The sequence below is a fragment of the Mustelus asterias genome, chromosome 7, assembly GCF_964213995.1.
Source record: "Mustelus asterias chromosome 7, sMusAst1.hap1.1, whole genome shotgun sequence".
Taxonomy (NCBI): domain Eukaryota; kingdom Metazoa; phylum Chordata; class Chondrichthyes; order Carcharhiniformes; family Triakidae; genus Mustelus; species Mustelus asterias.
The window spans coordinates 5,815,415-5,835,822 of record NC_135807.1 but is presented as its reverse complement, the minus strand read 5'-3'; the positions used below and the strand labels follow the sequence as shown (position 1 = coordinate 5,835,822).

The 20,408-nt window shown below is 47.8% G+C and overlaps 1 protein-coding gene across 1 annotated transcript in view; it reads left to right on the top strand.

Moving 5' to 3' along the window:
• Positions 1-19,467, top strand: part of LOC144495535 (cadherin-2-like) — a 225,137-nt gene extending 205,670 nt beyond the window's left edge. Inside the window, exon 15 of the mRNA XM_078215605.1 lies at positions 17,938-19,467. Within this exon, the coding sequence (XP_078071731.1) occupies positions 17,938-18,147 (210 nt within the window). The 3' untranslated portion in view covers positions 18,148-19,467. The remainder of the gene's footprint in view (positions 1-17,937) is intronic.
• Positions 19,468-20,408: the final 941 nt, after the last annotated feature.

Sequence of the window (20,408 nt, the reverse complement as noted above, 5' to 3'; positions counted from 1 at the left end):
ATTCACCACCCTCTGGGAGAAGAAGTTCCTCCTCAACTCTGTCTTAAACCGACCCCCCTTTATTTTGAGGCTGTGTCCTCTAGTTTTAACTTCCTTACTAAGTGGAAAGAATCTCTCCGCCTCCACCCTATCCAGCCCCCGCATTATCTTATAAGTCTCCATAAGATCCCCCCTCATCCTTCTAAACTCCAACGAGTACAAACCCAATCTCCTCAGCCTCTCCTCATAATCCAAACCCCTCATCTCCGGTATCAACCTGGTGAACCTTCTCTGCACTCCCTCCAATGCCAATATATCCTTCCTCATATAAGGGGACCAATACTGCACACAGTATTCCAGCTGCGGCCTCACCAATGCCCTGTACAGGTGCATCAAGACATCCCTGCTTTTATATTCTATCCCCCTCGCAATATAGGCCAACATCCCATTTGCCTTCTTGATCACCTGTTGTACCTGCAGACTGGGCTTTTGCGTCTCATGCACAAGGACCCCCAGGTCCCTTTGCACGGTAGCATGTTTTAATTTGTTTCCATTGAGATAGTAATCCCATTTGTTATTATTTCCTCCAAAGTGTATAACCTCGCATTTATCAACGTTATACTCCATTTGCCATATCCTCGCCCACTCACTCAGCCTGTCCAAATCTCTCTGCAGATCTTCTCCGTCCTCCACACGATTCACTTTTCCACTTATCTTTGTGTCGTCTGCAAACTTCGTTACCCTACACTCCGTCCCCTCCTCCAGATCATCTATATAAATGGTAAACAGTTGCGGCCCGAGTACCGATCCCTGCGGCACGCCACTAGTTACCTTCCTCCAACCGGAAAAACATCCATTTATTCCGACTCTTTGCTTCCTGTCGGATAGCCAGTCCCCAATCCACTTTAACACACTACCCCCAACACCGTGTGCCCGAATCTTCTTCAGCAGCCTTTTATGGGGCACCTTATCAAACGCCTTTTGGAAATCCAAAAACACCGCATCCACCGGTTCTCCTCCATCAACCGCCCTCGTCACATCTTCATAAAAATCCAACATGTTCGTCAAGCACGACTTTCCCCTCATGAATCCATGCTGCGTCTGATTGATCGAACCATTTCTATCCAGATGCCCTGCTATCTCCTCTTTAATAATGGATTCCAGCATTTTCCCTACTACAGACGTTAAGCTGACCGGCCTATAGTTACCCGCCTTTTGTCTCCTTCCTTTTTTAAACAGCGGCGTAACATTAGCCGTTTTCCAATCAACCGGCACTACCCCAGAATGCAACGAGTTTTGATAAATAATCGCTAACGCATCCACTATTACCTCTGACATTTCTTTCAATACCCTGGGGTGCATTCCATCCGGACCCGGGGACTTGTCCACCTTCAGTCCCATTAGTCTACCCAGCACTGCCTCTCTGGTAACATTAATTGTATTAAGTATTTCTCCTGCTGCCAACCCTCTATCGTTAATATTTGGCAAACTATTTGTGTCCTCCACCGTGAAGACCGACACAAAAAACTTATTTAAAGACTCAGCCGTATCCTCATTTCCCACTATTAACTCCCCCCTCTCGTCCTCCAAGGGTCCAACATTCACTCTAGCCACTCTATTCCTTTTTATATATTTATAAAAACTTTTACTATCATTTTTTATATTAATTGCTAGCCTAGCTTCATAGTCTATCCTTCCTTTCTTTATCGCTTTCTTAGTCTCTCTTTGTTGTTTCTTAAATTTTTCCCAATCACTTGTTTCTCCACTATTTTTGGCCACTCTGTACGCAGCTGTTTTTATTTTAATACTCTCCTTTATTTCCTTCGTTATCCACGGCTGGTTCTCCCTTTTCTTACAATCCTTGTTTTTTGCTGGAATATATTTTTGCTGAGAACTGAAAAGGATCTCCTTAAAAATCCTCCACTGTTCCTCAGCTATCCTACCTGTCAGCCTGCTCTCCCAGTCTACCTTAGCCAATTCATCCCTCATCCTATCATATTTCCCTCTGTTCAAACAGAGGACACTGGTTTGAGACCAAACTTTCTCCTCTTCCATCTGAATCAGAAATTCGACCATATTGTGGTCACTAGACCCAAGAGGGTCCTTCACAATAAGATCCTTAATTCTACCTACCTCGTTACACAATACCAGATCCAAAATAGCTCGTTCCCTCGTCGGTTCCGTAACATGCTGTTCAAGGAAACTATCCCGACAGCATTCTAAGAACTCTTCCTCCATTCCACCCTTACCGACTTGAGTCTGCCAGTCAATGTGCATGTTGAAGTCCCCCATGATTATTGCCGTTCCCTTTTTACACGCATCCCTTATCTGCTTGTTTATAGCCCTCCCTACCTCAACATTATTATTTGGGGGCCTATATACCACACCTACTAGTGTCTTTCTCCCTCTACTATTCCTCATCTCTACCCATAATGATTCCACGTTTTGTTCCTCAGAGCCTATGTCATCCCTCAGTACTACCCTGATATTATCTCTTATTAATAGCGCGACCCCACCACCTTTTCCTTCCTGTCTATCCTTCCTAAACGCCTGATACCCCTGGATATTCATCTCCCAGTCCTGGTCACCTTTCAGCCACGTTTCTGTAATGGCCACCAGATCGTACCCACTTGTGCTGATTTGCACCATCAACTCATTCACCTTGTTCCGAATGCTTCGTGCATTCAGGCAAAGTGTCCTTATTCCAGCTTTTATCTGGACCCGCTTTGATGAGTCGCGAACACCCTCTCCCTCTACTCCCTTATCTAAATTACCGCCTTCATTCACTTGCACCCTCTCCTCTACCATTAATTTTGTAATTCCCCTTACCCCTGCATCCTCCCCCCCATCAATTAGTTCCTTGATCCTAGTCAACTCTTCTAGCTCCCCTCCCCCCAACCTATCTAGTTTAAATTCTCCCCAGTAGCCTTAGCCAACCTACCGGCCAGGATGTTGGTCCCCGTGTGATTCAAGTTCCACCCGTTTTTTGTATACAGATCACCCCTGCCCCTAAAGAGGTCCCAATGGTCCAGGAACCTGAATCCCTGCCCCCTGCACCAGTCCCTCAGCCACACATTCATCCTCCACCTCACTCCATTCCTGCCCTCACCTTCCCGTGGCACAGGCAGTAATCCTGAGATTCCTGCCTTTGCTTTCCTCTTTCTCAGCTGTCTCCCTAATTCCCTGTACTCCCTTTTCATGACCCCTTCTCCCTTCCTACCCACATCAGCGGTACCAATATGTACCGCTACCTCAGGCTTCTCTCCCTCCCACCTCAGGATTTCCGGGACGCGACTAGCGACATCCTGGATCCCGGCCCCAGGGAGGCAGACCACCATGCGAGAATCCCGCCTACCTCCGCAGAAACGCCTGTCTGTCCCCTTCACCATCGAGTCCCCGATTAATACCGCCTTCCTCCTCTTTTCCTTAGCCCTCTGAGTTACAGGGCTGGACTCCACTGCGGAGACACGGCCACTGCTGCTTCCCCCAGGCGGGCTGTCCCCCCCAGCAGTACTCAAGCAGGAGTACTTGTTGTGCAGGGGCAAATCCACCGGGGTGCTCTCAACCACCCTAGCCTTGCCCTTCCTGGCCGTCACCCACTTGGCCTCCTCCCGTGGCCCTGGTGTGACCACCTGATGATAACTCTTGTCTATCACCTCCTCATTCTCCCTCATCAGCCTAAGATCCTCGAGCTGCAGTTCCAGCTCCCTAACACGGTCCCTCAGGAACCGCAGCTCGACACACCCCTCACAGATGTGGATGTCCGGGAGGCCAGATGCCTCCAGGACCTCCCACATCCTACACTGGGAACAACACACTGGTTTCACACTCATACTGGACCCTTTATGTCAAGTAAGACAGTGAAAAGTTAATAAGAGTGTAAGGAAACAAAAACTCACCCCTGCTCGTCCAAGCCCTGTGAGCCAAAGCCCTGACAGCTCACTCAACTTCCCACTCACTCTGCTGCCCGCTACGATGCTGCCCGCTGTATACTTTGGTGCACTTTTAAACCCTCCAAAAACTTCCCCTGGCCTCTCCTGGCCTGACTTCCGGTTTTGAAAAAAACCTCCGATTTTAAACCCAAAATTAACTGAAAAAATAAATAATTAATTAGTCAGAAAACCCACTCTCTTACCCTCAGCCTGCTCCTGGGAACAATGAAGCTGAACCTCCAAGGTAAGCCCTTTTTAAACCCTCCAAAAACTTCCCCTGGCCTCTCCTGGCCTGACCTCACCTGTGTGTGTGGCTGGGCATCAGATTTGGTTTAGTAATGCTCCCATGGAGCGCTTTGGGATGTTTTACTATCATGAAGATGCTACATAAATGGAAGTTGTTGTTCCATCTGTAGCCCTGGCTGTGATGAGTGAACTCAGCCCTTGAATGAAAAGGTTCACTGGGACGTTGGGACTGTTGTCTGGCTTTAACCTGCCCCACAGTGTTATTCAGTTCGCTGGAGATAACTTGTGGACTCTGGATCAAAATGGTCACTGGCAGGGAATTCGGGAGAAACCTCTTTACCCAGAGAGTGGTGAGAATGTGGGGGGGCTGACAACACAGTGAGTGGTTAACAACACAGTGAGTGGTTAACATGAATAATGTAAAGAGCAAAGAACAGGGAACAAAGATCACTACAGCACAGGAACAGGCCCTTCGGCCCTCCAAGCCTGCGCCAACCACGATGCCTGTCTAAACTAAAACCATATGTACTTAGAGTCCGTATCCTTCCATTCACATCCTATTCATGTATTCATCTAGTTGCCCCTTAAATGCCACTATCATACTTGCTCCCACCACCTCCCCCCCCCGGGCAGCGCGTTCCAGATATTCACCACCATCTGTGTTTTTTAAAAAAAACTTGCCTCCCACATCTCCTCTAAACGCACCTTAAACTTATGTCCCCTAGTACTTGACTTTTCTATCCTAGGAAAGAGCATCTGACTACCCACTCTGTCCATGCCCCTCATAATCTTGAAGACTTCTATCAGGTCACCTCTCAACCTCCGTCGTTCCAGTGAGAACAAACAGAGTTTATCCACTAACTCCTTGCACTGACGTGAGGCAAAATAAAGTTAAAGTTTATTTATTAGTCACAAGTAAGGCTTACACTGAAATGAAGTTAGTGTGAAATTCCCTCGTCGCCACAGTCCGGCGCCTGTTCGGGTCAATGCACCCTAACCAGCACATCTTTCAGACTGTGGGAGGAAACCGGAGCACCCGGAGGAAGCCCATGCAGACACGGGGAGAACGTTCACACTCCACACAGACAGTGACCCAAGCCGGGAATCGAACCCGGGTCCCTAGTGCTGTGAGCAATAACCACTGTGCTACCGTGCCGCCCACATGTGTGCATGTGCAGTCCTGTTGCATGGTCGCTTTTCCCCATTGGAAATTGGAAGCCTGCGGCAAGTGGGTGTCTCCCTGCCATTCCCTCCCTCGAGTTGTATGACGAGTAGTCACTGCTCAGGGTTTGGGTGTACCTTGGGTGAGGGCGGCATTATTCCCGGTGTCACACTCTCAGGCCCGAGTTCTCTGTGATATCGTATGTAATTAGTATGTATTAAGGTGTATGGTCTGTAATCATTGATACAGATACCATTGCTGTGAATGGGTGGACAATGCACCCACTGCAATTGCAGTGTTCACCTTTTGAGTGGCATCAAGGAGCCCAAACAAAACTGAAGTCAATGGGAATCGGGGAAAACCCTCCACGGATTGGAGTCCTATCTGACACAAGGGGAAATGGTTGTGGTGCTTGGAGGTCAGTCTTCTCAACTCCAGGACATCACTGCAGGAGTCCCTCAGGGTTAGTGTCCTAGGCCCAACCATCTTCTGCTCCTTCCCTCCATCATAAGGTCAGAAGTGGGGATGTTTACCGATGATTGCACAATGTTCAGCACCATTCACGGTGACTCAGATACTGAAGCAGTCCATGTCCCAATGCAGCAAGACCTGGACAATATCCAGGCTTGAGCTGACAAGTGGCAAGCAACATTCATGCCACATAAGTGTCAGGCACCTCCAACAAGAGAGGATCTAACCATTGCCCCTTGACATTCAATGACATTACCATCACTGAATCCCCGAATATCAAAACCCTGTGGATTACCAATGACCAGAAACTGAACTGGACCAGCCATATAAATACTGTGGCTACAAAAGCAGGGAATTCTATGGAAAATAACTCCCCAAAGCCTGTCCACCATCTACAAGGCACAAGTCAGGAATGTGATGGAATACTCCCCACTTGCCTGGATGTGTGCAGCTCCAACAACACTCGAGCTCAACACAATCCAGCCTGTTTCATTGGCGCCCCATCCACCATGTTAAACATTCACTCCCTCCACCACTGAGTTGCAGCCATGTGTACCATCTAGCAACTCGCCAAGTCTCCTTACCACTACCATCTGTAGATGGACAAGAGAAGCAGACACCTGGGAACAACACCTGGAGGTTCCCCTCCAAGTCGCTCTCCATCCTGACTTGGAAATATATCACTGTTCTTTCACTGTCACTGGGTCAAAATCTTGGAATAGAAACATATGGGTTATGAAGGGAATAGATAAGATAGAAGCAGGGAAGTTGCTTCCACTGACGGGTGAAACTAGAACTAGGGGGCATGGCCTCAAAATAAGGGGAAGCAGATTTAGAACAGAGTTGAGGAGGAACTTCTTCACAGAAAGGGTTGTGAATCTGTGGAATTCCCTGCCCAGTGAAGCAGTTGAGGCTACCTCATTGAATGTTTTTAAGGCAAGGATAGATAGATTTTTGAACAGTGAAGGAATTGAGGGTTATGGTGAGCGGGGTGGGTACAAATGTTTGTTTGTTAGTCACAAGTAAGGCTTACATTAACACTGCAATGAAGTTACTGTGAAATTCCCCTAGTCGCTACAGTCAGGCGCCTGTTCGGGTCAATGCACTTAACCAGCACGTCTTTCAGAATGTGGGAAGAAACCAGAGCACCCGGAGGAAACCCACGCAGACCCGGGGAGAACGTGCAAGCTCCACAAACAGACAGTGACCCAAGCCGGGAATCGAACCCAGGTCCCTGGCGCTGTGAGGCAGCAGTGTTAACCACTGTGCCGCCCCCAGCAAGTGGAGCTGAGTCCACAAAAAGATCAGCCATGATCTTATAGAATGGCGTAGCAGGCCCAAGGGGCTAGATGGCCTACTCTTGCTCCTAGTTAAGGTCTTATTAAATCCCTCCCTAACAGCACTGAGAGTGTACCTACACCACATGGACTGCAGCGGGTTCGAGAAGGTGGCTCGCCACCACCTTCTCAAGGGGCAGTTAGTGATGGGCAATAAATGCTGGCCTAGCCAGCGATGCCCACATCCCAAGAATGAATAAGTAAAGAAATGCAGCCTTGAAGGGCAGCCAGCAGGGATATGGGGTGAGAGGTGATTTACGTGGAGCAGATACGCTGCCATCGACCAGTTGAGCTGAACAATTTGTTACAGTGCTGTGAATTCAACGCGATACCTCTTCCAATCCCATTTCCCCATCAGTTTCTGAGCAGAGTGGGTGTAATATGTGGATTTGTTAATTTTAACATTGGGGATTGATTACAAATTGAGTTGTTGCAGTTCCAAAAAAAAAACCTTTTAAATAGCTTCTGGATTTCACAGAAGACTTGACCTTTTTAAGTTAATGAAGATTTCTCCGACCAGAGAGAGTTCTTTAATAAAACGCGATTGGAGATGATGCTTGAATGGCCAGTTAGTGCTCACACACACGACCAATTTATCCAGGGCCCCACGTGGGATAATTAGTCTTGTCAGCAATGAATCTCTCTCTGTCTCTCTCTCTCTGTTGCATTCCCATCATTTAAAAGGTGGTGAGGGTGGGGGAGGTTGGGGGTGCGCAGGAATGAAAGAAGGGGGTTGTGGAGGCATGGACGAGTGTAGTAATCTGCCCTAATCTGCAGTGGGTTTTTCGGCAGAGAAGCCAGTGTCGCTCAAACTCTTCTCCCAATCCAGAATGCCGATGTCAGGCAGCGAGAGAGCTTTCGCATGAACTAATCCAAAATTTAACCTACAAAATTAGGTGGTTTCTCACCAATTGGTGACCCTTCTTTGGCCGGGGCATTGAGTTTAAAATTTGGCAAGTCACATTGCAGCAAGTCACATTGAACCTTAGTTAGGCTGCACTTAGAATACAGTGTTCAATTCTGGTCGCCACACTACCAGAAGGATGTGGAGGCTTTGGAGAGGGTACAGAAAAGATTTACCAGGATGTTGCCTGTTCTGGAGGGCATTAGCTATGAGGAGAGGTTGGAGAAACCTGGTTTGTTCTCACTGGAACGACGGAGGTTGAGGGGCGACCTGATAGATGTCTGCAAGATTATGAGGGGCATGGACAGAGTGGATAGTCAGAAGCTTTTTCCCAGGGTGGAAGAGTCAATTACTAGGGGACATAAGTTTAAGGTGCGAGGGGCAAGGTTTAAAGGAGATGTACAGGGCAAGTTTTTTTACAGAGGGTGGTGGGTGCCTGGAACTTGCTGCCGGGGACGGTAGTGAAAGCAGATACGATGGTGAGTTTTATGGGGCGCCTGGACAAATACATGAATAGGATGGGAATAGAGGGATATGGTCGGCGGAAGGGTAGGGGGTTTTAGTTCAGTCAGGCAGCATGGTCAGTGCAGGCTTGGAGGGCCGAAGGGCCTGTTCCTGTGCTGTAATTTTCTTTGTTCTTTCTCATTCCATTATCAAGGTCAGTTGCAATTAGATTTTTGATTTAAAGGAATGAGAGTTGTAAATTGCTGCATCTGCTTCATCACTTTCACATTGAGTGGACCATTGGAGATCAGAGAAAAATTCAGAAAAGCGTCATTCAAATACTGTCGTTCCCCTCTGGACCACCCCACCATCCTGACTTCGAAATATATCGGCCATTCCTTCCCTGTCTCTAGGTCAAAATCCTGGAATCCACAGAAGGCGGCCATTTGGTTCATCGAGTCTGCACTGACTCTCCGACAGAGCATTTTTACCCAGTTCCTCCCCTCTGCCCTTTCCCCATAACCCCACACATTTTACCATGGCCAATCCACCTAACCCGCACATCTTTGGACTGTGGGAGGAAACTGGAGCAGCCGGAGGAAACCCACGCAGACACGGGGATAATGTGCCGACTCCACACAGATAGTGACCCAAGGCTGGAATTGAACCCAGGTCCCTGGAGCTGAGGGGCAGTTGTGCCAACCACTGTGCCACCATCCCTCCCTAACATTATTGTTGGTGTACCTACACCACAGTAACTGCAGCGATTCAAAAAGGCAACAGGGTGGTTAGCGCTGCTGTTTCACAGCGCCAGGGATCCGGGTTCAATTCCGGCTTCAGGTGACTGTGCGGAGTTTGCACATTCTCCCCGCGTCTGCGCGGGTTTCCTCCGGGTGCTCCGGTTGCCTTCCACAGCTCAGAGGTGTGTTGGTTAAGCGGATTAGCCGTGCTAAATTGCCCTTTAGTGTCCCTGGATGTACTCAATTGTGTAATGTTACAGGAATAGGGTGGCAGAGAGGGCCTGGGTAAGGTGCTCTTTCAGGTGCGTACCCAATGGGCCAAATGGCCTCCTTCTGCACTGTAGGGATTCCATGGTTTCCCCCTGCCTGCCGCCGCCTTTAGGGGTAATTAAGGGATTATTGCCTTGCCAGTGATGCCAAAATCCCGTGAATGAATATATAACACTCCCAAGATGCATTTCATCGAGGAGGTATGGTGACCAGTATTACACAACACGAGCGCGAGGAGTGATTCTCTGGATACTGCAGGGTTTAATTTATTGTGGGGCCCATTTCTGTAGAGTAATCCCATTGAGTATTTTGTTTATCTTTTAGTCTATAAGGCGGGATAAAGCCTCACCAACCTTTCTTCAGTTTTGACATTCTAATTAGCGGGAGAGAATAAATTCAAACAAATGCTTTGATTAAAGTCGAGAACCATTTGGAGTTTTTATTTTTCCGAAGGTGCCCTTTGGAAGCTCTTTGGATTCTCCTTTGCCTTATCTGCCAAAACAATCTCGTGTCCCCTTTTTGCCCTCCTGCTTTCTCTGTTAACTCTACTCCTACACCCCCTATACTCTTCAAGGGATTCACTTTATCCCAGCTGCCTATGCATGTCATGTGCTGCCGCCTCCTTGACCAGGGCCTCAATATCCCGAGTCATCCAGGGTTCCCTACTTCTGCCAGCCTTGCCCTTCACTCTAAGAGGAATGTGCTTACCCTGAACCCTGGCTAACACACTTTTTGAAAGTTGGCAGTTGAGAGTCAACCACATTGCTGTGGTTCTGGAGTCACATGTAGGCCAGACAGGCAAAGATGGCAGATTTCCTTCCCTAAAGGACGTTAGTGAACCAGATGGGTTTTTCCGACAATCGACAATGGTTTTACGGTCATCAGTAGATCCTTAATTCCAGACGTTTTTTTATTGAATTCAAATTCCACCATTTGCCGTGGCGGGATTTGAACCTGGGTCCCTGAACTGAGTTTCTGGATTAATAGCCTCGCAGTAATACCACTCGGCCATCGCCTCCAAGCGCTGCATTCTGTGCTTGGGTCAAAGAATCCCTGCCGTGCAGAAGGAGGCCATTCAGCCCATCGAGCCTGCACTGACAACAATCCCACCCAGGCCTTATCCACTTAACCCCATTTATTACCCTGCTAATCCCCCTGACACTATGGCCATGCTAAATTGTCCCTATCAACCTAACCCACACATCGTTGGAGTGTGGGAGGAAACCGGAGCACCCGGAGGAAACCCACGCAGACACGGGGAGAACGTGCAGACTCCACACAGACAGTGACCCAAGACGGGAATCGAACCCGGGTCCCTGGCGCTGTGAGGTAGCGGTGCTAACCACTGTGCCACCGGGTCATTGTGTCAAAGACCCTGTTCGTATTTGACATGAATATGATGCTTGTGTGACATTGGGTGGAAAATATCCAATGTTCCACGTTAATAATTGAAGTCGAATAATTATGATGACACATTTCCAACATCATGGAAATGGAGCGTGTGAAGGATTGAAGCTGTCTTCAAACCATGTTGAAAGATGCACAAGTGATCAAGCAGCTTTTGATATATTGTTTAAACAGCAGCTGTGAGTGAACGGATTCCTGATAGCCCTTTACTGAACAGCTTCACCAGGAGGGGGATTACTTTTCCATTTGTCTCATTAGAATAGTTCGAGCACTCTAGAGAGGATAACAGATGAAGCAGAGGGTAGGGAAACGAGAGATGGTTTTCCTGCCAAGCCTTTGCAATGTTTCGTGCTGTTAAATTATTAATAACTGGACCGGAACTTGTATGAACGAACACTCTTTTTTTGAAAAAAAGTATACAGAGACCCCCAGCTGACCCTCGTGGAAAAGTATGAGGTTCTCGGAAGCTACCAGCCACTCTCAAATTCCAAAACTACCGACTGCCTCCACTATCTTTTCCAACCTGCAGCGGGGCTCACAGCCTGTTACGAATCTGGTATTTCTGGAATTTTCATCGGGTCAGGATTACTGACATTCCCCCTCAGACATTGCTGCCTTTCTGTCTCTGCAGTTTCTCCGGCTCCCCCTCACTTTTCTCGGGTGGCAGTCTCCGCACCGGTTAGCACAGCGTGGCCTCTGGAGGGAAAGTCACAACGGGTCCATCTGATTCACCAACCAGCAGTGTCCCATCTCCCTGACTTGCTGTCGATTGGTGGGTGGCATGGTGGCACAGTGGTCTCACAGCGCCAGGGACCTGGTTTCAAGTCCAGCCTTGGGTCACTGTCTGTGTGGAGTTTGCACATTCTCCCTGTGTCTGCGTGGGTTTCCTCCGGGTGCTCCGGTTTCCCCCCACGGTCCAAAAGGTGTGCGGGTTAGGTTGATTAGCCATGCTAAATTGACCCTAATGTCAGGGGATTAGCAGAGTAAAGATATGGGGTTATGGGAATAGGACTTGGGTGGGATTGTGGTCAGTACAGACTCAATGGGCCAAATGGCCTCCTTCTGCACTGTAGGGATTCTATGATCCTTCTACGAATTCCTTTATCCCCAATCCTATGCAGTTGAAGGAATGGGGAGATAATAAACTACAGAATCTCACTTCTGATCATTAGCATTTATATAGCATCTTTAACATAGCAACACATCCTCATAGAGTTTTACAGCACAAAAGGAGACAAAAGAACATAAGAACTAGGAGCAGGAGTAGGCCATCTGGCCCCTCAAACCTGCCCCACCATTCAATAAGATCATGGCTGATCTTTTTGTGGACGCAGCTCCACTTACCCGCCCGCTCACCATAACCCTTAATTCCTTTACTGTTCAAAAATCTATCCTTACCTTAAAAACATCCAATGAGGTAGCCTCAACTGCTTCACTAGGCAGGGAATTCCACAGATTCACAACCCTTTGGGTGAAGAAGTTCCTCCTCAACTCAGTCCTAAATCTGCTTCCCCTTATTTTGAGGCTATGCCCCCTAGTTCGAGTTTCACCCACCAGTGGAAACAACTTCCCTGCTTCTATCTTATCTATTCCCTTCATAATCTTATATGTTTCTATAAGATCTCCCCTCATTCTTCTGAATTCCAATGAGGATAGCCCTTCATTCCATCGTGTCTGCTCTGACCGTCAAGCCCCTATCTATTCTAATCCCATTTTCCAGCACTTGGTCCATAGCCTTGTACCCTATGGTGTTTCAGCTGCTCATCTAAATGCTTCTTAAATTGAGAAAGGTGGGGTGGACACTCAACGAGACTTTGGTGTCCTTGTGCATCTGTCGCTGAAAGTTAGCACGCAGGTACAGCAGGCAGTAAAGAAGGCAGATAGTGTGTTGGCCTTCATAGCAAGAGGATTTGAGTGTAGGGATAGGGATGTTTTGCTGCAATTGTACAGGGTGTTGGTGAGGCCACACCTAGAATATTGTGTGCAGTTTTGGTCTCCTTTTCTGAGGAAGGATGTCCTTGCTATAGAGGGAGTACAGCGAAGGTTTACCAGGCTGATTCCTGGGATGGCAGGTCTGTCATATGAGGAGAGACTAAGCTAGTTAGGATTATATTCACTGGAGTTTAGAAGAGTGAGAGGTGATCTCATAGAAACTTATAAAATTCTGACAGGGTTAGACAGGGTAGATTCAGAAAGAATGTTCCAGATGGTGGGGGAGTCCAGAACTAGGGGTCATAGTTTGAGGATAAGGGGTAAACCTTTTAGAACTGAGGTGAGGAGAAATTTCTTCACCCAGAGGGTGGTGAATGTGTGGAATTCATTACCACAGAAAGTAGTCGAGGCCAAAACATTGTGTGATTTCGAGAAGAAATTAGATATAGCTCTTGGGGCGAAAGGGATTTGGGGGGAAGGGGGGATCAGGATATTGAGTTTGATGATCAGCCATGATCAAGATGAATGGCGGAGCAGGCTCGAAGGGCCGAATGGCCTCCTCCTGCTTCTGGTTTCTATGTTTAAACGTTGTGAGGGTTCCCGCCTCTACCGCTCTTTCAGGCAGCGAGTTCCAGATTCCCACCACCCTCTGGGTGAAAATACGTTTCCTCAAATCCACTCCAAACCTCCTGCCCCTTACCTTAAATCTGACCCCCTGGTTATTGACCCCTCTACTAAGAGGAAAAGTTTCTTTCTTTCTACCCTATCTCTGTGTCTCATAATTTTGTACACCTCAGCCAGGTCCCTCCTCAGCCTTCTCTGCTCTTAGGGAAGCAACCCCAGCCTAACCAGCCTCTCTCCATAGCTGCAACACTCCAGCCTAGGCAGCATCGTGGTGAATCTCCTCTGCACCCTCTTTAGAGCTCAGGTCCTTCCCAGGAGCAACAGCAAACAAGGCCTGACGCCAAGCCAAGGAAGGAGGTATTGGGGTCGGGTGCGCATAAGCCTGGTCAGCGGTTGGTTTCAGGGAATATCTTAAAAGAGCAGTGGATGATGCAGAGATTTAGTAAGCTGATGGCACGGCCACCAATGATGGTGAGAAGGAAGTTGGGGATGTGCAAGTGGCTGCAACTGGAGGCACAATGAGAGTTCAGCGACGGAACCAGGAGCCAGTGTAGGTCAACGAGCACCGGGCTGGATCGGGGAACTGGCATTGGAGTTTAGAAGGATGACGGGGGGAGATCTTATTGAAACTTACAGGATACTGTGAGGGCTGGATAGAGTGGACGTGGAGATGATGTTTCCGCTCGTAGGAAAAACTAGAACCAGAGGGCACAACCTCGGGCTAAAGGGACGATCCTTTAAAACAGAGATGAGGAGGAATTTCTTCAGCCCGAGAGTGGTGAATCTGTGGAACTCTTTGCCGCAGAAGGCTGTGGAGGTCAGGTCATTGAGTGTCTTTAAGACCGAGATAGATAGGTTCTTGATTGATAAGGGGATTGGGGGTTATGGGGTAAAGGTGGGAGAATGGGGATGAGAAAAATATCAGCCATGATCGAATGGCGGAGCAGACTCGATGGGCCGAGTGGCCTAATTCTGCTCCTATGTCTTATGGTCTTATTGGTGTGAGCTGGAATATGGGGACAGCATGCTAAGTGGCTAATTGGTAATAAAAAAACCAGGCCTTGGATTTTTCCAGAAAAAGTTTTATTCCCTGTGACATTAAACTCCAATTCCAATTTCACCGGTTTCTCCTCTTTACCAAAAGGTTTGAGGGGGGGGGAGGGGGGAATAGTCCCTTCAAGTCCCATGGACCCCCTATGTTCTGCAAACCCCAATTTGGTAACCCCTGATCCGGGGGCCCAGGCTAATTTTCTGTGGACATTGTTTCAAATCCCATCACGGCAACTGGTGGGAAATGGAACGGGCACAGTGGTTAGCACTGCTACCTTACAGTGCCAGGGACCCGGGTTCGATTCCCGGCTTGGGAATTGGATAAAAAATTTGAACGCCAAAGATGTGCGGGTTGGGTTGATTGGCCATGCTCAATTGACCCTCGTGTCAGGGGGATTAGCAGGGCAAATGTGTGGGGATATGGGAATAGAGCCTGGGTGGGATTGTGTACAGTGCAGGCTGAATAGGCCGAATGGCCTCCTTCTGCACTCTAGGGATTCTATGACACAGAATTGTATGAATATGGGGAAATAAGAGTCAGAGGTTTACAGTATGGAAACAGGCCCTTTGGCCCAATTGTCCATGCTGCCCCTTTATTTTAAATCCCTAAACTAGTCCCAATTGCCCGCGAAAGAGCAAGCGGAGTGGGATTGAAAAGATGGCTCTTTGAAAAAAAGTTAGTGCCAGCTTGATGGGCTGAATGGCCTCCTGTACTGTATTATCCTGTCGTGTTCCTTGTGCTGTGGAACATCAAGGACTTTGTCCTTTCATCCTGTTTCCATCCTCCTTTTAAAAACTGAGAAAAACATTTCAAGGTTCAGAGGTTACGAACCAGTTGCTTTTAAGCTTGAGCGAATCTATTGAGTGGCAGGGCTTTTTAAAATGACTTTATTCCATTACCTCCCATCCTGTCTTTTGTTAGCACTTTGTTCAGTTGGGAGGTTTGAATCAATGCCGCTGCCTTGGGTGCTTTTAAACCACCCTTAATGTTGACTTTGATGTTAATTATCGAGTTCAGTGTAAATATGTAACCGAAGCTGGCTCGGCTCTTCACAACCAGTACGTGACTTCTTGGTATTTTCAAACAAAAAATACCCCCTCAATGTTGAACCAGAATTGAGCCTGTATATTAGATGATGCACGCGTTACCTAGAGACTGCTAATGGATTTGATTTTTATTTCTGGCACCAATTACGTTCCTGTGCGAATCCTCACAAGATTTCTCTGTGGTGTGTACTGAGGTCCCTGGTTGGTAATGGAAGGCCCCATGTTTGAGATCCTGTGATCAGTGCCGGTAAAAAGAATATAGAGTCACCAGGGAGAGCTCTGGCATTGTTGCTCTGAGGTTATACCCTGTCGCAAAAGATTGAACAAACAGAGGCTGTATCCCCTTGAAGACTCAGAGAACTGGGCAGCAGGGTGGCACAGCGGGTTAGCACTGCTGCCTCACAGCGCCAGGGACTCCGGGTTCGATTCCCGGCTCAGGTCACTGTCTGTGTGGAGTTTGCACGTTCTCCCCGTGTCTGCGTGGGTTTCCTCTGGGTGCTCCGGTTTCCTCCCACAGTCCGAAAGATGTGCTGGTTAGGTGCGTTGGCCGTGCTAAATTGCCCCTCAGTGTACCCGAACAGGCGTCGGAGTGTGGCAACTAGGGGATTTTCACAGTAACTTCATTGCAGTGTTAATGTAAGCCTACTTGTGACACTAATAAATAAACTTTAAACGTTAAAAAAATTACCTGATAGAAAGCTTTAAAAGTAGGTAGCCTAAATATCGAAGATGTTTCCATTTATAGGCAGGAGCAGAATTAGGGACCATCAATATAGCAATAGCAACAGCTTGCATTTATATGGCACCTTTAACATAATGAAACACCCGAAGGTGCAGTATGGCACTGAGCGACGAGAGGAGATATCAGGAGAGGTAGCTAAAAGCTTGTTCAGAGGTGGGGTTGAAGGAGACTCTTGGAAAGCCAAGGTAAAGAGAGATGGCTGGTTAAGGGGGGATGGAGGGGTTCAGAGCTTGGGGCCCAGGCAGCTGAAGGCGTGGCTGCCAATGGTGGAGCGATTATGATTGGCAATGCATAAGAGGCCCGAATTAGAGGAGCGCAGATATCATTGAGGGGGGGGGTTCCATAGAATCTCTCCAGTGCAGGAAGAGGCCATTCAGCCCATCGCGTCTGCACTGACTCTCCAACAGAGCACTCCACCCAGGCCCTATCCCTGTAATCTCATGAAGATAGCTGGATTCATGTTGGAGATGAGAATCAAAGGTTGCCGGGAGTGGATGGAGAATGCGGGATTCAACTCAAACAGATCGGCCTACATCTCATTGCATAGCGAAGCAGGCTCGAGGGGCCGAATGGCCTGCTTCTGCCCCCTATTTTGTGTGTGCGTATGTTTTTTTCTGTTTCTGGGGATACTTTAGCCCCTTCAGGTCAAGCGGCTGTAGATGGACAGTGGAGATTGTGCCTCAAAGCCAGGCACAATATAAGATGCAAATTCCGTCAAGGCCTTAGGACATCCCAAAGCCCTTTACACTTCATTCGCTGTAGTCACTGTTGAAATGTAGGACATGCAGTGCACAGCAAGATCCCACAAACGCCATCATTTAAAAAAAGACAAGATGGTCTGTTTTTGTGATGGTTGGTTAAGGGATGACTATTGATCAGAACACCAGTGCCAGTTCTTCTGTTTTAGAAACAGTGCACACGGGATCTTGCACATCCAGCCAGGAGGCCAAATGCAACTCCGGTCTAACGTCCCCTCTGAAAGTCAGCACCTCGAGCAGTGCAGCACCCCATCAGACGCTGCAGTGTCAGCTGAGAGGCACGGAGATGCGACTTGGAGCGCACAGCAAAGAAAAGAAAGAACAAAGAAAATTATAGCACAGGAACAGGCCCTGCGGCCCTCCAAGCCTGCACCGACCATGCTGCCCGACTTAAATCCCTCTATTCCCATCCTATTCATGTACTTGTCAAGACGCACCTTAAAAGTCACTACCGTATCCACTTCCACTACCTCCCCCGGCAACGAGTTCCAGGCACCCACCACCCTCTGTGTAAAAAATCTGCCTCGTACCTCTCCTTTAAACCTTGTCCCTCACACCTTAAACCTGTGCCTCCTAGTAATTGACTCTTCCACCCTGGGGAAAAGCTTCTGACTATCCACTCTGTCCATGCCCCTCATAATCTTGTAGACTTCTATCAGGTCTCCCCTCAACCTCCGTCGCTCCAGTGAGAACAAATCAAGTTTCTCCAACCTCTCCTCATAGCGTTCTGACTCATTGCTGGGTTAATAAGCCATCATTTGTAAATGGAACATGCCAAACGCACACACGGCGGTTTTACCTTTACCAAAAGGGAGTGGTATCTCTCGAGCTGCACCTCAATGAGTGCTTGTTTTAACACGGGCATTTTCTAATTGTTTGTTTTTAAATTCAGGGGCTCAAGGCAGCAGACAACGACCCGACCGCACCACCTTACGACTCGCTGTTGGTGTTTGACTACGAGGGCAGTGGTTCCACGGCAGGGTCTTTGAGTTCCCTCAACTCCACCAGTTCCGGCGGAGACCAGGACTACGACTATCTCAATGACTGGGGCCCACGGTTTAAGAAGTTGGCGGACATGTATGGCGGAGGCAGTGACTGCTAGGACCCTTCTGTCTTTTTGGAGCGCAAGTGGGCATGTTGCAGACTAAAGAACTTCTGACCGGTTTATTCCCAGCAACCAACCAACAAACAAACAAACAAACACAAAAACAAAACGGCTAGGCTTTTTCCATGTTAGTCAACTGTTCCTTGACAGCTACGACATATAGGCTGCAAAAGCTACTTGCGTGAGTGGAATTATGGGTAAACTGACACTGTTTTAAGCAGAATTACTGATGATAAAGAGCTCTGTTACACTTGAATTTCAAAAGTACAGAAGCACTGAGATTTTGTGCCTTTTTGTACACTTTTTTTGGTCTCCCAAATCATTTAGGTTTTACATTACACACTTTAACAGTACCGTGACATTTTGAAGTGATAATCTCTCTCTCTCTCTCTCTCTCCCCCTCCCGCCCAGTGTGTGTGTATGGTGGGGTAGTGGGAGTGGGGGGGGGGAATTTGAGGAAACGCAGTTAGACAGTGGTGAGCTTTTCTCTGCTTTATAGTTTAAAATAAGACGCTAAAGACACCAAATCTCATTTTGAAAAAGAAAAAGTATCTTTTTTTTCCCCCCCACCCCCCCCTCCGTTACGCAGGGGAGCGAGTCGTAGATCGCGGGTTCCAGATTTAGCAATGCTTACCAGCGAATTAAAAGGAGGCAGACCAACAAAGGCTGGGTCGCCAACGCCTCCTGATTTTTTTTGTAACGCCGCCTCTTTAGTTTTCGCGTTCTCTGAAGGCCAACCAGAAACGGGAGAGTTTAATTTCAGCCTCGAGCCAACAGCTGGTATTAACTGGGTTTTCTCTTTTTTTGGTTTATTTTATATATGTCCATTGTACAAAACGAAAAGTGTACATAATGTTCAGGAACCTATTCGACAGACCAGTCCCAAACCTTCGGATTATGTGTTTCTATGAGGAGGAAAAAAGAAAAATTGAGTGATTCGATTTTCTCTTTTTTTTTTTGCATGTTTTTATTATTTTTCTTTTCACCGAGGTGTGGGGGGGGAGGGGAGGGGGGGGGCGGGAGGGGGCGACGTGTTGATGGAAATGCTTTTGGAGGACGTGATGTTGACCAGTTTGAAGACTAGATAGACCATGACGACTATTTTTCTTTTATAATTCTTAACTAGCACAAGTGTTTTACATAATTTGTACCAAATACCAAGAGGGTAGGGATAAACACTGGTGGCACTAATTGAAGAGCAGCTTTCAAAGCACGAGAGAATTGTGACAGTGGCTCCGGCCAATCTTACTGTGTACCAGAATCCAATCATTACACCTCTGGCCCGGATATAAATTAAAGGCTACTTTTTGAATTTTTCGCTGGGTTTTTGACTTTATTTTGTCAGCACGGTGGGAAAGGAGAGGGGCGGGGAGGGGAGGCGATGGTCCCCTGGTATTATTGCTAGACTATTAATTTTGAAACTCGGCTAATGTTCTTGGGGACCCAGGTTTGAATCCCCCCACAGTAGATGGTGGAATTTGAATTCAATAAAAAATATCTTGGAATTAAGAATCTACTGATGACCATGAAACCATTGTCGATTGTCGGAAAAAACCCATCTGGTTCACTGATGTCCTTCAGGGAAGGAAATCTGCCGTCCTTACCTGGTCTGGCCTACATGCGACTCCAGAGCCACAGCAATGTGGTTGACTTTCAACTGCCCTTGGGCACTAGGGATGGGCAATAAATGCTGGCCAGCCAGCGACGCCCATGTCCCACAAATGAATTTTTAAAATAATTGTACGTCATCCCCTTTTTGTTTCTCTTTGCAGTCCTGTAATTATGTGCGTTTTGTAGAAATTTAACATCAAGTCAAATTTGCAGCAAGCCATTTGGCCCATCGCATCTGCTGTCAGCCAACAAGTATCCGTCCAGACTGATCCCATGTTACAGCTCTTGGTACTTCGCCCTGGAGTCTACATCATTCCACCTGCCTTTCAAAAGTTGCGAGGGTTTCTTCTCTTGTCGCCCTTTCATGCCCTGATGCCTGCTCCCTTCTTGAGTAAGATTTTTCCCTCAAAATCTCTACCTCTTAACAATGCCCTCTGGTTATGGGGTCCTCAAGCAAAGGCTGTAAGTCCTTCTTCTTCATTCTAATAGAGTGGCACAGTGGTTAGCATTGCTACCTCTCAGCGCCAGGGACCCTGATTCAATTCCAGCCTTGGATGACTGTGGAGTGTGCACGTCCTCCCGGTGTCTCTGTGGGTTTCCTCCGGGTGCTCGGGTCTCCTCCTGCACACCAAAAGATGTGTGGGTTA